General features: G+C 47.8%; 1 protein-coding gene across 1 annotated transcript in view; it reads left to right on the forward strand.

Moving 5' to 3' along the window:
- The window catches only part of DOCK2 (dedicator of cytokinesis 2), a 462,975-nt gene continuing 450,001 nt past the window's right edge, over positions 1,883 to 14,856 (forward strand). The window contains exon 1 of the mRNA XM_018065716.1: positions 1,883 to 2,010. Coding sequence (XP_017921205.1) covers positions 1,968 to 2,010 — 43 coding nt within the window. The 5' untranslated portion in view covers positions 1,883 to 1,967. The remainder of the gene's footprint in view (positions 2,011 to 14,856) is intronic.

The following is a 14,856-nucleotide window of genomic DNA, read 5'->3' on the forward strand; positions in this document are numbered from 1 at the left end:
GACTCTAATCATTCAAGCAAACATCAATCCAAGTGTTGTTGTGGAAATATTTTGTGGATGTAATTAACATCTACAACCAGTTGATTTTAAGTGAAGGAGATTATCCTCAACAATCTGAGTAGGCGGGAATGGATCAGTTCAAAGTCCTTGACTACACTTTCTTTGAATGAAGAAGAAATTCTCCCTGGATAGCAACTATAGCTCCTACCTGAGAGTTTTCAGCTGGCACTTCTTGGAGGTCGGTCCTCTGAATTTCAGGCTTACCTAGCCAGCTCCACAGTCACACAAGCCAATTCCTTGCAATCAATCATTCAATCAACACACATATACATCCTACTGACTCTATTTCCCTGGTGGAATCCTGACTGACTCACTGCTCTCTATAAAAAATACTACCCAATTGGTACTGCTAGAAAACTGAAAAGGAAAGAACTTTAGATAAAATGAAATTAATAGTTTGCCGTAGCTGTCTGTCAGCTGTGACATTGCCTCATCTGTCTTATTGACTCTCTAGTGCAAGGCAGAACAGGGTAGTGAGTTATGAATAAAGAAAGGAGATTCAGGAAGACTTTAACTTAGTCTTATCACTGCGGATCAAAGAGAGATTTTTGCTTCTTGATAGAATCTATTCCCAGAGTATTTCTGAGAAATGTCTCCATTAGTCTAAGTCTAGAACTCACTTCCCAGGGCCCGCTGTTGCTGGCTGTTAGAACATCCTGGACCTCCTGGCATTGTTGATAAGTTCTGTGCTTGTATATTTTCAGAGGAGAGTTTCCTGAGCTTTTATCATATTTCCTAATGGGTCATGGCACCAAAAGGATAAAGGAAGTGACACATAGATTCAAGGGATTAGATCTGATAGACAGAGTGCCTGAAGAACTATGAGTGGAGGTTCATGACCTTGTACAGGAGGCAGGGATCAAGACCATCCCCAAGGAAAAGAAATGCAAAAAGGCAAAATGGTTGTCTGAGGAAGCCTTACAAATAACTATGAAAAGAAGAGAAGTGAAAGGCAAAGGAGAAGAGGGAAGATATGCCCATCTGAATGCAGAGTTCCAAAGAATAGCAAGGAGAGATGAGAAAGCCTTCCTCAGTGATCAATGCAAAGAAATAAAGGAAAACAAAAGAATGGGGAAGGCTAGAGATCTCTTCAAGAAAATTAGTGATACCAAAGGAACATTTCATGCAAAGATGGGCTCAATAAAGGACAGAAATGGTATGGACCTAACAGAAGATATTAAGAAGAGGTGGCAAGAATACACAGAAGAACTATACAAAAAAGATCTTCATGACCCAGAAAACTGCAATAGTGTGATCACTCACCTAGAGCCAGACATGCTGGAATGCGAAGTCAAGTGGGCCTTAAGAAGCATCACTACAAGCAAAGCTAGTGGAGGTGATGGAATTCCAGTTGAGCTATTTCAAATCCTGAAAGATGATGCTGTGAAAGTGCTGCATTCAGTATGCCAGCAAATTTGGAAAACTCAGCAGTGGCCACAGGACTGGGAAAGGTCTGTTTTCATTCCAATCCCAAAGAAAGGCAATGCTGAAGAATGCTCAGACTACCACACAATTGCACTCAGGTTCTTTACCACTAGAGCCACCTGGGAAGGTGGGAGGAAGCTGGGTTTATTCACTAGGCTGTTACCGGGGAACTTCCTGCACTTGTGGTGATGGCCTGAGTGACCCCAGGGACCTGCTCGGCTACTGCCAGATTGCCTGGGGAGGAGGCAAGTAGGGGGTGGCCCCTAAGCTTTGTGGGGGACTTCTGGACTTCTAGCCACTAAGCTTCTACTGTGCCCCTGCCCAAAGAGAAGGGGGAGGAGGAGCTGGCGCCCTAAGGAGGGGAGGGCGGGCCGAGAGGGAGTTTGAAAAGAGGAAGGAAGTGGGGCCCAGCAGCGCACCCAGCCACCCCTGGTTGCTTCCCCAGAGGACGACTGGAGGTGCCTGCAGGTCCTGGCCAAGCCATGGCCCCCTGGCGCAAAACTGACAAGGAGCGACACGGAGTGGGTAAGATTGGGCCTCGGGCTCTCGACAGGAGAAGGGCAGGTGGCCAGAGAGCCGCCCAGGAAGGTGCAGGGGAGCCAGCAGCGTGGACGTAGGCTCTGAGCGCCCACTCAAGCTCGGAGGGCTCCCTCTGCTGCTGTGGGGCCAGCGGGATAGGAAAAGGGAGGCAGGGGGAGAGGAAGGTGGGCACCTCACCCAGCCCACTCCCTCTCCTGCCTGCCCACCTCCACAGGGCTGCTTTCTTTCTCCAAGTGCCTGTGCATTTCTGGATGGGCTCCAGCAGAGCTCAGAGCTGCCTGCCTCTGTGTCAGGCTCCTAGCACGGCAGGGATTCCCTCACCCTTTCTGGAGACTTGGCCTCTTAGAGGGAGCATCGAGCATCGCTCTCTCTCTTGCTTGGGCCTTGCCTGACCCCACATCCCTCCCGCCACCCTTGCCCTAAGCGACACCCCTCCGCCTGCTTCCCCTGCCTGTTCCTCCTGGGTCAGATGACCCCCTTGTTTGGCAGAGCATCCTTGGGGTGTACGGCTGGAGGGCAAGACCCTCCACTCAGCCCCAGCGAGTCTCTGGGGGAGAAAGTCTCGCACCAGATTATACGGGGACATCCGAGAAGCCGCCTCATCAGCTTCAGCCATCTAAGCTCCCAGAGGCCTCTGCCTCAAGCTCAGGGGCGGAAGTGGTGACTGGGGGAAGGGAAGCTTCAGGTACTAGGACTCTTTCTACTAAATGGCACCCGTGGTGCAATCCCCATAGATTCAATGTGGTTTTCAGATAAGTGTGAATATAAAAACCTCTCTGTGGCTTGCTACACAGGCAGACACCAGATACCGCCCTCAGAGATGAGAACTGAACAGGTCAGATGTTGGAGGACCCAAGGCTGAGAGTGATTAGATGCTGGGGATCCCAGGGCCGCTGCTGGAGAAGCACTGTCCTGGAGGGCTCACCAGTTAGTCATTCATTTACTAGGCTCCAGGTGCCTGTGGAGTGTTTAAAGGTGAATGGTCCCCAGCCAAAGAACAAATACTAATCCATGCCCTGAAGGGGGCTCAATTTCTCCACCTACACTGAACTAGACTCACTAACTTTTCAACTTTATAACTCTGGCCCTTCTTGCTCTGGTTATCAGGCTGAATCCCTTCTCAGGGGAAGATGGGAACTGATAAATGGAGCAGACCCTTACAGGTGGAGGGACCAATGCAATCTAGGAGATGAAACCTGGACGTGAAGGGAATATCCAAGAAAACGAGTATATCCAGAGAAAAAACATGGTAGCTCCTTTCGCCTTGAGGGGAGGGTACATTGAAGGGAAGGGTGCCCAAAGTTTAGTTGCAGCCATGTTTTGGAAGGCTCTGAATGCTGTGCTAAGGAGTTGAGACTTTTTCCGTTTAGGCAGTGGGGAGCCATAGAGGGCTTCTGTTCAGAGGAGGGACATGAGGTATGTGCTGAAACCAGTAAGGAGGGAGACTGGTGGACAGAAGAGTGGAGGTGCCTGGGTGGTATACAAGGGACGGGTACTGGCGGTCCAGGGGAACCAGGGCAGTTAACTGGGGAGCCTGAGGGTGGTGGAAGAGTCCCACCCTCTGTCTGAAGGGCTGCAGTGCGCTCCTGCAGGGTGGGCACTGTGCTGCAGGGTGAAGAGAATGGACTCTGCTTCCTGCTCTTGGATTCCAGCTTCCAGTGTTTCCCAGCCTTCTGAGCTAGACAACTTATGTACTCTCTCCAGGCTTCAGTTTCCTTGTCTGTGTAATGGGAGCGATAACAGCACCTGCTGCTCAGGGTTGTCGAAGGGCTGGATGAATTAACCCACATAAAGTGCTTAGAACGACAGTTGTACAGATCCTCATTAAATGTTAGCAGTGCTTGCTTTTAGACTTTATTCTCTGCATGGGAGCCCAATTCAGGACATGACATCACAGGCTGGGAGGGGCCTACAGGATGGAGTAGGGTCTCACCCTCCCTAGCAGAGGAAACCCCACCTGTGTGCTCAGAGACTGGGAACTCTGTTAGGCTCTAGGCCCAGAGGCTGCTTCTGATGCAATATCTGACGTTGTTCACACCTACCTATGACAATTCTATTTGGGGTGGGGGTCAGAGGACATACGACCTTTAAGAGGGCCAGTGAGCACTTGGTAGGCGTCTGTATATCAGAGGATCTTTTCATCTCTGCCGTTGAGTGGCAGAGGCAAGAAAGGTACTCTCCAGCCCTCCTCTGCAGACTCCAGGTAGATGGAATGAAAAAGCAAGGCTTTATGGCTTTGGGTTATGAGGAGACGGGACTGGAGTCACCCAGCAGAAAGAACAGTGGCCTGAGAGTAAGGGGTCTGGGTTCTAGTTCTGACAGCATCATTTTTGCAGACAGGTCTGTGCTTTAGTTTCCTCACTGTAAGTCTAGATATTAACACATTTCTATTTCAAGGCATTCCTTTATGAAGAGCATCTGAGATAATGAGTATGGGGCTTGGAGGAAGATGAAGAGCTAGAGCCACGTAAGGATTAGGGAGTCGTCAGAACATCTCTGGGGTCCCAGCCAGTCCAACACAGGAGCTCCTGAGCTTTGCTTTCCCATTCGGTTTCCCTTTCCTCTGGCCCGGCTGACGAAGGCTGCTGGTGTCTGTTTGTCTGGGGAGCTGATTTTTCTGGGGGCAGCTTCATACCAGAACCTCTTGGCTTCTTTCTCAGTTCACTGTGTGGTGGGCACCCAGAGTGAGCCTCATGTAGATCCCTGGCCCGGTTCTTTGTACTTCCTTGATGGAGCTTTAAAGGGTGATCCACTAGAGTTCCAGAGAGGACACTTGGGTAGACTTGCCACAGACAAGATAGCGTAACTATAACATAAAAAAAGACATAGCCTCTGCCCTTGAGGAGTTTTGTGTAAGATTAGAGGCTTGCACTGTGAGTTCAAATCTGGCCCTGTTTACTCATCTATAGTAGGCATAATATGGATCTCTTAAGACTAGAGGTAGTACCTGAAAATCACTTAGTAATGAGACTGGTCAGTGAAAGTTAGCAGCTGAGATCAAGGGGCTAATAGTTGCTGAGCCAAGAGAGACAGAGGTAATGTACCCTTATGCCAGGTTCAGGACAGTCATGCCCTCTAAGAGTAAGTATAGCAGAAGACCCATTCTCATGCAATATCTTTGTCTGGCTTCTGAACACCTGTGTGAGACAGTGTATTATTTTTCTTATTTTATAGACAAAGACTTCCAGAGTTCATGTAACTTGGAAGTACTGGACTGGGCATTAGATTCAGTTGTCTTCAGACACAAGGCCCTCTGTACAACACTAGGAGGGAAACTGGAAGGAGAAATGTAGGAGGTTGGAAGGTGTTGGCATTCAAACAATAAATAGTCCTCTTTGATTTTAGTGAATGATTATAGTGAAAAAACAAAAACTTGGAGAGGTAGATTGCAGCCTGATTGTGAAGGACTCTGAGTACCAAGCTCATAAGTTTGGACTTCATTGTGTGAGCATTGGGGATTTTGAGCAGGTATGCCACCTGTAAGAAGATAATTTAACCACTTGGAGGGGCCGGGGGTTGGACACAGGATGGAGCAGCAGTGGGTGACAATTTTCCTGTCTACCGACTGTCTGATTGGTTAATCCTGCAGGAGTTCCACATATAATTAACATTTCCTTTTGGCCTTTACTGTCTTAATCCTCTCTGCTTGAGACTTTTGTCATTGATGACAGCTTTATCCTTGGAAGAGAGGACAGAGGACAGAAAAGGAGGAGGTGAAAATGAGTAACAAACTCCTATGGATGACAGAAACTCTCCAGATTAAAAAGTCATTTCTCTCTCATATAGAAAGCCCAGAAATAGTCCCTGAAGAAGTGGTAGAGTAGCTCATTCTGTTTCCTGCCCTGCTTCCTTGGCACAAAGCTTCTGCCTTTTGAACCAAACTGGCTTCTTAAGCTCAGGTCCAGCTTCCAGGCAGCAAGAAGGACTGAAGGGAGCATGAAGGGCATGACCCCTTTCATTAAGGCCACGTGCTTGAAGGCCCACTTGACACTTCCTCTTGTATCCTGTTGGCTAGAGCCTAATCACATGACTGAACCTAGCCACAAGGGAACCTGGAAATGCAGTCTTCAGTGTAAGCAGTCATGCACCCAGCTGAAAGTCCAGTGTGCCCAAGCAAGGAGGGGAAGAAGAGTATTAGGGGTGACAGGCTAGTTTCCTCAGGCAGCCGTAACAAAAAGGTACTGACTGGGCGGCTTAAACAACAGGAATTATTTTCTCATAGTTCTGGAGGCTGGAACTCCAAGCCCAAGGTGCTAGGAGGTTGGGTTCTCCTGAGGCCTCCTAGGCCGGCAGCCAACTGCTTCCTCATTGCTTTGTCCTCACACGGCCATCTCTCTGTGCATGCTCACCACGTGCGTGAGCCATCTTTTTCAAAGGATGCCAGTCATGTTGGATTAGGGCCCTATGCTAACAGCTTCACTAATCACATCTGTACAGACCTGATCCAAATATGGGACTTCAACATGTGGATTTGGAGCACTGGTGAGGGCAACAGGTGGCTCCCTAACAGTTGACCTGTGGTCTTCAGTGTGATGTTCAGGGATGGTAAAAGAAGGCTTCAGGGCAGGGGCTCTCAGAAGGTGAGTGCAGAAAAAGGTTTGTTTACCCTGAAGCTGAGCCTGCTGGGTGGATCTGTGTGGGTACTTCAGTTATGCTCAGAAGCCTCCTCTGCACAAGTCATCTCTAGTTATGGTTACGTACCTATCTACGTGTGGTGTTGGGCAGTACTGCTTGGCTCCTTCAGAGAGTCGTGAGGGACAGTCTGTTCCAGGTCTCTCCCCAGCTTCAGGTGGTTTGCTGACAGTCTTTGGTGTCCCACGCCTTTTACCTCAGGCTCCGTGTCTGTCTTTATGTGGCATTCTTCCTGTGTGTGCATGTCTCCTGCCAAAGTTTCCCTTTTAATCAGAACACCAGTTAGGTTAGGGTGAGTGTTAGTCACTCAATCGTGTCCGACTCTTTGCAACTCCGTGGACTCCAGCCTGCCAGGCTCCTCTGTCCATGGAATTCTCCAGGCAAGAATATTGGAGTGGGTTGTCATTCCCTTCTCCAGGAGATCTTCTCAACCCAGGGATCGAACCCAGGTCTCCCCCACTGCAGGCAGATTCTTTACTATCTGAGCCACCAGAGAAGTCCCGTTAGGGTGAGAGCCCACCCTAATGACCTGTTTTAACTGTATTACCTCTGAAAAGAGTATCTCTCTGAGTAAGGTTTCATTCTGAGGTGCTGGGGATTGGGAGTCTAATGTATCATTTGTTTGGTGGGGAGTGGTGTAACTCAAACCATGACAGGCTCTTCCAGAGCTGAGATGGGATCTCTTTTGCATCTTGATTGGGAAATACAGATGAGTTCGAGAGCTCCCTCTGGGCTAGGATGCAGGTGATGCTGTTCCCTGGACAGGGGTGGTCCAGAGTGAAACGGACAGATGCCGAGTGGGCAATGGGTGCTGTGTCCCTGTAGCACACACTGTCACTACAGGGAACAAAATTATTCACTCAAAGGTGTTCAGTTAATAGGTGTGCGGTATGTATGTGTATGTGAGGAAAGTAGTGTGTTTTAAGTATCAAGGGAAATCAAACAAACCAAGGAAACATAAGCAGCAGTCCTCCAGAAGGAGCTGGACTGGGGTGCCCTGGAAAATTCTGCCTGCCTTCTTACGGCTTCCCAGCTGCCCTAAACCTATGAGCTCAGTTTTCCGTTGTCTCCTCACCTTCCTGATTTGGATATTCTGCGACTGCTAGATGGTGCCAGCCTGATGGCCCCAGCAGGCTGCCCACCTCAGCCTAGCATGTCTCTGCAGTCCTGGTACCTTCCGAATCTCCTCTCTGTGTTTATTTGTTCGGTCTTGAGAGAGAAGGTCTGATTGAATCGATTGACCTTTTTCAGAAAGGCCACCCCAAGTCAGAGGTCAATGCCAAGCTAAGAATGAACCCCACTCTGATCAGGATACTGCCTCTGCCTTTCCCAGTATGCTCTGGCTATGGGACAGGGCTGGCAGGAGTTGTGAGTGGGGACAGATTCTTTGCATAGGAGGCGTGAGTCAAACATGGATTCCAAACACACCAGGGGAGAACTCCGCTACAGAGGGACCACTATTACTGCTCTTACTGCCAGAGTTAATAGTAAAAGAGGAGAGACAGAGACCGTCATTCACTCGTCAATTTGTTCACTCATTCACTCCTTCCTACCTAATTTATTTCTTAAATATTTATCGGGCATTTCCTATGGGCTAGATAGGGAAATTACTAGAACTTGGCCAGTATGTTTCCTACCCTTTTGGAGTTTATAGTCTAGTGGGAAGTCTAAAGGCATCTTGTGGGAAAATCAATAAGTATATCACTGTAAATTATGATAATGTGCTATTCTGAAGAAAAGAGCCTGTCTCATGAATGAGAATATTGGAGAGAGGGAATCTTAAACTGGATGGTCTCAGAAGGCCCCTGAGGAGCAATGGGGGGAAAACACTGTAAAGGAAATGGCTCAGAGGGATCCTGTTTTTGCTGTGGAAGCAAACTATACCTTTGGATTTGCCTCCAAAAGTTAGTCTGGCGCAATAAAAACACATGGATGGAAATCTGATTTCCTTCCTGCCACCAATTCTTAGGTGCCTGGTCCTCCTCCTTTCTGATGCTTCAGCAGTTTGGGATTGTTGAAGAGTGCCTGCTGGGCTGACTGTTCGAGTCCATTTATGGAGATTGTCCTAATCCCTAGGTTTATGGGAACTGCATTTGTTAGTGGCCATCTTGCCCCCAACCATAATGTTTGTGTTTGAATGAGCCTTGACAGAATGTGTTTGCTAAGCTTTGCTTCCTTCTGAGTTCAGCATTCTTATATCACTGCTGAATATTGAGACAGGTGTGTAGTCACCATAATATTCTGCTAGTTTCTGGGCCTTTGGACTTCTTTCTGGGTTTGTGTGTGTTTTTGTTTTTAGGTTTGTAGGCCTTTAATTTAATGGCCAGTTACACATGGGGGCTGCAGTCTGTGTTCTGTGGCGAATGTTCTGCAAATGGGGAATGCTAATGCTTATTGCCAGCCAACTCCAGAAGGTTGTGGAGGCACCACAAATGTTCCCTTTAACAGGCACTGTCTCCTTTCTTTCCACTTTCTTTAATTAATGTGAGTTAAAAACCAGCCAGGCTGAGTTTGTCAACCTCTGAGTCTCACTTGGTTTCTAGTTCTCTTGGAAAAAAGTCATCCAGGTCTTGCTCCTCTGACCCGACTAGAACACTGTCAGCTTCGACATTGATTTAAAGAAGCTGTGCAGGTGGTGGGTGTGACTGACAGTGTCAGCACCTTTCTAGACCCCCTCCAGACATTGCCCCAGGGCACTCAGAATCCCCCTGATAAAACAGAACTGCTTGGGTCAAAGCCTAAACCAGGATGGTGAAGAGCACCTAGGTGGGCAATGTGACTTGCATAGGTGCCTCAGCATCCAGCACAGGGTGTGAACAGAGCCAGTGCTGAGCAGGCATCTGTCAGGATGGATTAAGCGCGAGCAATGTCAGGTTTCAGAGACTGTGACTGGTGTGCTAGGCTGCAGCAAGGTGCAAACCTGGCGCCAACTAGACCTGGGTGACTTGGCCGGGAAATGGGATTTTGCTGCTTGCCTGCCTGGTGGTGGCAGTAAGGGAGCTGTCTCAGGAGACAGTGTTCCAGGCAGAATAAACAGCCAAGGAAACCTCTCTGGTGTGTGGGAGGCCAGTGTAGATAGAGCAGAGTAAGCCAGGGGCAGAGTGCTCAGAAAGGAGTGCTCTGAGCAGAGGTTGTATTGAGCAATGCCTGGCACATGTTGTAAGACTTTGGCTTTTAGTCTGAATGGAAGGGGGTAGGGCATTGAAGGATTTGAGAAAATTGCAGTATGTTTTGTCTTTTTTAAAATTTAATTTTTAATTGAAGTATAGTTGAATTACATGTTGTATTAATTTCTGCTGTACAGCAAAGTGACTCAGTTACACACACACACACACACACACACACACACATACGTCGTTCAGTCGCTAAGTTGCGTCTGACTCTTTGCGATCCCATGGACTGCAGCACACTAGGCTTCCCTGCCCTTCACCATCTCCCGAAGCTTGCTCAAACTCATGTCCATTGAGTCCATTGCCATCCAACCATCTCATCCTCTATTATCCCCTTCTCCTCCTGCTTTCTTTTCAGCATCAATCTTTCCCAGCATCGGGGTCTTTTCCAACAAGTTAGCTCTTAGCATCAGGTGGCCAAAGTATTGGAGCTTCTGCTTCAGCATCAGTCCTTCCAATAAATATGATTTATCGCAGGATATTGAATAACACTCCCCATGCTGTGCAGTCGGTCCTTGTTGATCCATTCTACGTGTAATAGTTTGTATCTACTGACCCCAAACTCCCAGCCTATCCCTGTCCCACCCCTCCCCTTGGCAACCACTGTCTGTCTCATTTTAAAAGGATTATTGTAGACATTTTATGGTTAGTAGATAGAAGGAATTAACTGTGGAAGCAGGGAGGCCAGCACAGCAGTTACTATAATAATCTAGGCAAGAGATGGTGGTGCGGGGCACCCAGGGATATAGCAGGGGAGGAGACGAGATGTGCTTGGCTGGGTGTGTATTGTAGGTCAAGCAAATGGGATTTTCCTCATGGATTGAATGTAGGTATGAGAGAAAGGGAATAATCAGGGGTGACACTATTGTTTTTGGTCTAAGCAGCTGGAAGAATGGAATTGCATACAGGACTTCCTTAGTTAATCCCCTGGTCTAAGTTGTCATTGATATTGCCATAAATAATAACATTGCCTCAACTTTTTCCATTCCGGCCTATTGAAGCACAGTGGTGTCATGTTGAACTCTCACAGCTATGCTGAGAGGTGAGTCCTTTTATCTTCATTTCAAAGATGAGGAAAGTGAAGAGCAGAGAGCTTCAAACTCTTACTGAAATGCAGCCTCTTTCCAGCAGTTTTCTTACACCTCATCCCTGGAAGAAATTTCTTCTGGTGTCCTGAAATCATTTTTCATCTTGCCTTTTAGTTTTATGTGACTGCATTATCTACCCCCCGGGTGGCTTATTGTTTGAGGGCTGAGCTCTGTTGGAGGTCAACCTCGATTCCCTCTGGTTCTTGATGGAACCAGATTCCATCTGGTACTAGCACAAACGTGGTGGGTCAGAGAGTCTCATCGATACTGTGACGTGGGACCCTTGGGAAAATCCAGTGAAATCTATAAATCCTCTTCCTACAAAAACATGCACACGTCCACTTTTGCAGTACCGTTTCATTCAGGCCCATTCATGGAAGCCAGCTATGGACCCTGGTAAAGTGCACTCAGTAACTAGACACAATAGACACAGGCAAGGCACCCTGCCCAAAGTGTGAATTCTTAGATCTGGGAGTGGTCAAGATTAAGAAGACTATTTTTATAGTCTATTCAGATCGCTCAAGTCCAATAAATCCATGCTAAGTTATGGTCCTGGGCTGAGTGTGGGGGTGCAGAGCTGAAGATCAGTCTCTTCTCTCAGAGAGGTGATGAGCCAGTAGCAGTCTCTCCTTTTTGCCTGAGGCAGCAACAGACAATGTTCCGAGTACTAATGCCCCCGTCTCTCAGGTTGGAGATGGGTACACCCCTTGCTTCAGGTCACTGGGGCTCCTGCCATCACCCCGTCAGATTTCACTGTGGCCTTGTGTAGAACTGTCTGGCTCCTCCATAGAATATGAACACCATGGCGGCAGTACTGTGTTTCATGTTCTTCTCCAGCACAAAATGCCTAGCCCAGAATAGTTGTTGACTGGATGAATGGATGCGTCGGTAAGCGTATGAGAGGGCAGAAGGTGGGGGATGAAGAGGGAATAGAGGTTGAAGGTTTTACATTTTCTAGTAGCCTCATAAGGCTCAGATGAATTGTCCCCTCCTGCCCTTACCCCCAGCTCCTTTCCTGTCTGGAGGCTGAGTCCTCTGAGCGAGCTCACAACAACTGAGGCGTTCTTGAACTCTCCTCTAAATACCTGGATCCCTGCACCAAGCCCCACAGTTCTCACCTCAGGACTCACTTGAACTCTGGACCCGTCAAGCTGATTTCCCTTCTCTTTTCCTTGCCCTTGTGGCCTTCCCTCCCCACCTTCCTCCCCAGGGCTGTCACCCCAATTCTCCCCCTTGCCCTCCCCCTGCCCTTTCCTCTCCCTCCAGTCTCACTTCCTTCATGGGGCCTCTCTTGATCTCTCTCTTCTGAGAGATCACAGCTGCCATGCTCCACAGCTTCAGTTCAGTTCAGTTCAGTCGCTCAGTCGTGTCCGACTCTTTAGACCCCATGGACTGCAGCACGCCAGGCCTCCCTGTCCATCACCAACTTCTGGAGCTTGCTGAAACTCATGTCTGTCGAGTTGGTGATGCCATCCAGTCATCTCATCCTCTGTTGTCCCCTTCTCCTGCCTTCAGTCTTTCCCAGGGTCAGGGTCTTTTCTAAGGAGTCAGTTCTTCGCATCAGGTGGCCAGAGTATTGGAGTTTCATCTTCAGCATCAGTCCTAATGAATATTCAGGACTGATTTCCTTCAGGATGATAGCCTCTTATTTCTTGTGTGTTCATTTTATCTCTTGAACTAGATTTCCCAAAATCTCCAGGATAGCAGGCTTTACCCTCTGTCACCCCCTCTCACCTTCTGCGGAGCCCAGCAGTGCACCGCACTCCCGCATTGGAGCTTGGGGACCGAGAAATCAGCCCTTGGTTTCATCATAAAGCCTCTCTTCCAAGTCTAGTATGTGAGTGTGTGAACACAGAACAGTGTGAGACAATGTGTGCATGGGTGTGTGCATATACCTATACTGGGGACACTGGGAAAAAGAGTGAATCCCAGCATGATGTTTTTTGCAGGATTCATCAACCTTGACACTATTGGTATTTGGGGCCAGATCATTCTTGATATGGGGCTGTCTTGTACACTGTGGGGTATTTAGCAGTGTCCCTGACCTCCACCAGCTAGATGCTAGGAGCTCCTCCACTCCCCATCCCAGCCTCCCCCACCCCCAGGATTGTGACAACCAAGCATGTGTCCAGCATTGACAAGTGTTCCCTTCCCCACATTTGTCCCCAGTTGAGAGTCACTGCTTAGAGAACTCCTGGGAATTCACTTTCATCTTGTTGGCTGAGTATGTCACCTTGGCTCACCAGTGGCAACCTGTAAGGTTTTAGGAGGACCCAGTAGGGGTCCCAAAGCACCTGACAGAAGTGGGTGCCAAATACACATCCTTTAGCCAGAGGCAGCGCAATGTAATGGCTGAGGCTGTGTATTCTGACGACAGCCCACCTCGGGTGAGATCCTGGCTCACCTCCTTTCCATCTGGGTCACCCCGGGCTGTTCACTTTATCTTACACTACCTCAGTGTCCTCATGTGTAAAACAGAGATGCTAATCATTGTACCCACCACGAGAACTGTGAGAGGATTAAATGGGTGACTGTGGGTCAAGTCATCGGAGAAGTCTGATAACTACAAGTGTTCACAGAGGCTGTGATTCTTGTCCCTCCTGATCGGAGGAAGACATCTTCTCCTTGATCCCCTCTAGCTGTGATTCTTCTGCCTCATCCACTGCCAGCTTGCACCAGGTCTGAGCTCTGGCCTTGCTGCTGGAAGCTTCTGCTGGGTCATCGCACTCACCCTCCTGATGCAACGTTAGGTTGTTGCCTTGGGCTACGAACACCTTGCCCAGAGACTCCAGAAAAACTACCTGTATATTTTAATAAAAGTGTGTGTTTCTTTTGAATCCAAAGTGGACCTGCCGGCTGGTTCTATTTCTTCTGGAATGGAGACCCTCCAAAGCCCAGATCAGAGACTAGAGAAATGAGCTTCAGGCAATTACATTCTTTTTCGCCAATACCGTTTGTGTTCCCTTACACGGCTGCTTGTACAAACTCTATTGACAATTGGTGTTTGCTGAAGCTTTTGTTTTCAAACCTGTCTGCAAGTGGCAGGGTCCTGATGAGGTACAAATCCATCCTGAAGGGTCACAGGGCACTCAATGGCTGCCATCAAAATTGGCAATCCAGCTGGCTCAGCAACTCATTAAATAATGTCAAGAAATGCGAGAAAAAACTTAGGAGATGAGACATACCTGCCCTGCATGGGTGTAATCCTTCAGTTCAATAAGTATTTATTAAAGTTCAGTAAATATTGATTGAACTTCAATTGTGAGTCAGATGCTGTTCTCAGCACTGGGAATTCACTGGGCACCAGGCAGGCTCAGTCTCCACCCTGGCTGAGGTTGAAGAAGACAGGAAATTAACAAGTCTAGTGTGTGTATATATATATATATATATATATATACACACACACACACACATATATGTATGTTTATGTTTATAGATATACACACATAGACATATATACTCACACACACACAATAACTGTGATATCAGCACTGGGCTAGTCAGGAAAAGAAAGACTTCAGATTCCAGTCTGGGTTTGACTCTGTTTTCTAGTTGTGTGGCCATGGGCTAGTTCTTTAATCTTTTTTTTCAGTTTCTCATATGTTACATGGAGGGTAATACATTGAAGGGTTACAGTGAAGATTAAATGAGCTAATACAAGTAATACATAAGTAATTTTGTCTGTCTTATTCGTCACTGTAACCCACATAGCCAGAGCAGTCTCTGGCATGTAGTAGGTATTGAGAGTGAATGTTTGTTGAAAAATACCATGTGCTTGGTATGTAACGTGTGCTCAGTAAGTATTCACCATTGTGAGGGGAGGTGAATAAGCTGTATAGAAGTAGGAACAGTCCAGATTTCTGGGCAATTCTGTTTAACTTACTCGTTGGGCTTCCTTGGTGACTCAGTGCTAAAGAATTCGCCTGCCAATGCAGGAGACA

This window comes from Capra hircus, chromosome 20 (genome assembly GCF_001704415.2).
Source record: "Capra hircus breed San Clemente chromosome 20, ASM170441v1, whole genome shotgun sequence".
Taxonomy (NCBI): domain Eukaryota; kingdom Metazoa; phylum Chordata; class Mammalia; order Artiodactyla; family Bovidae; genus Capra; species Capra hircus.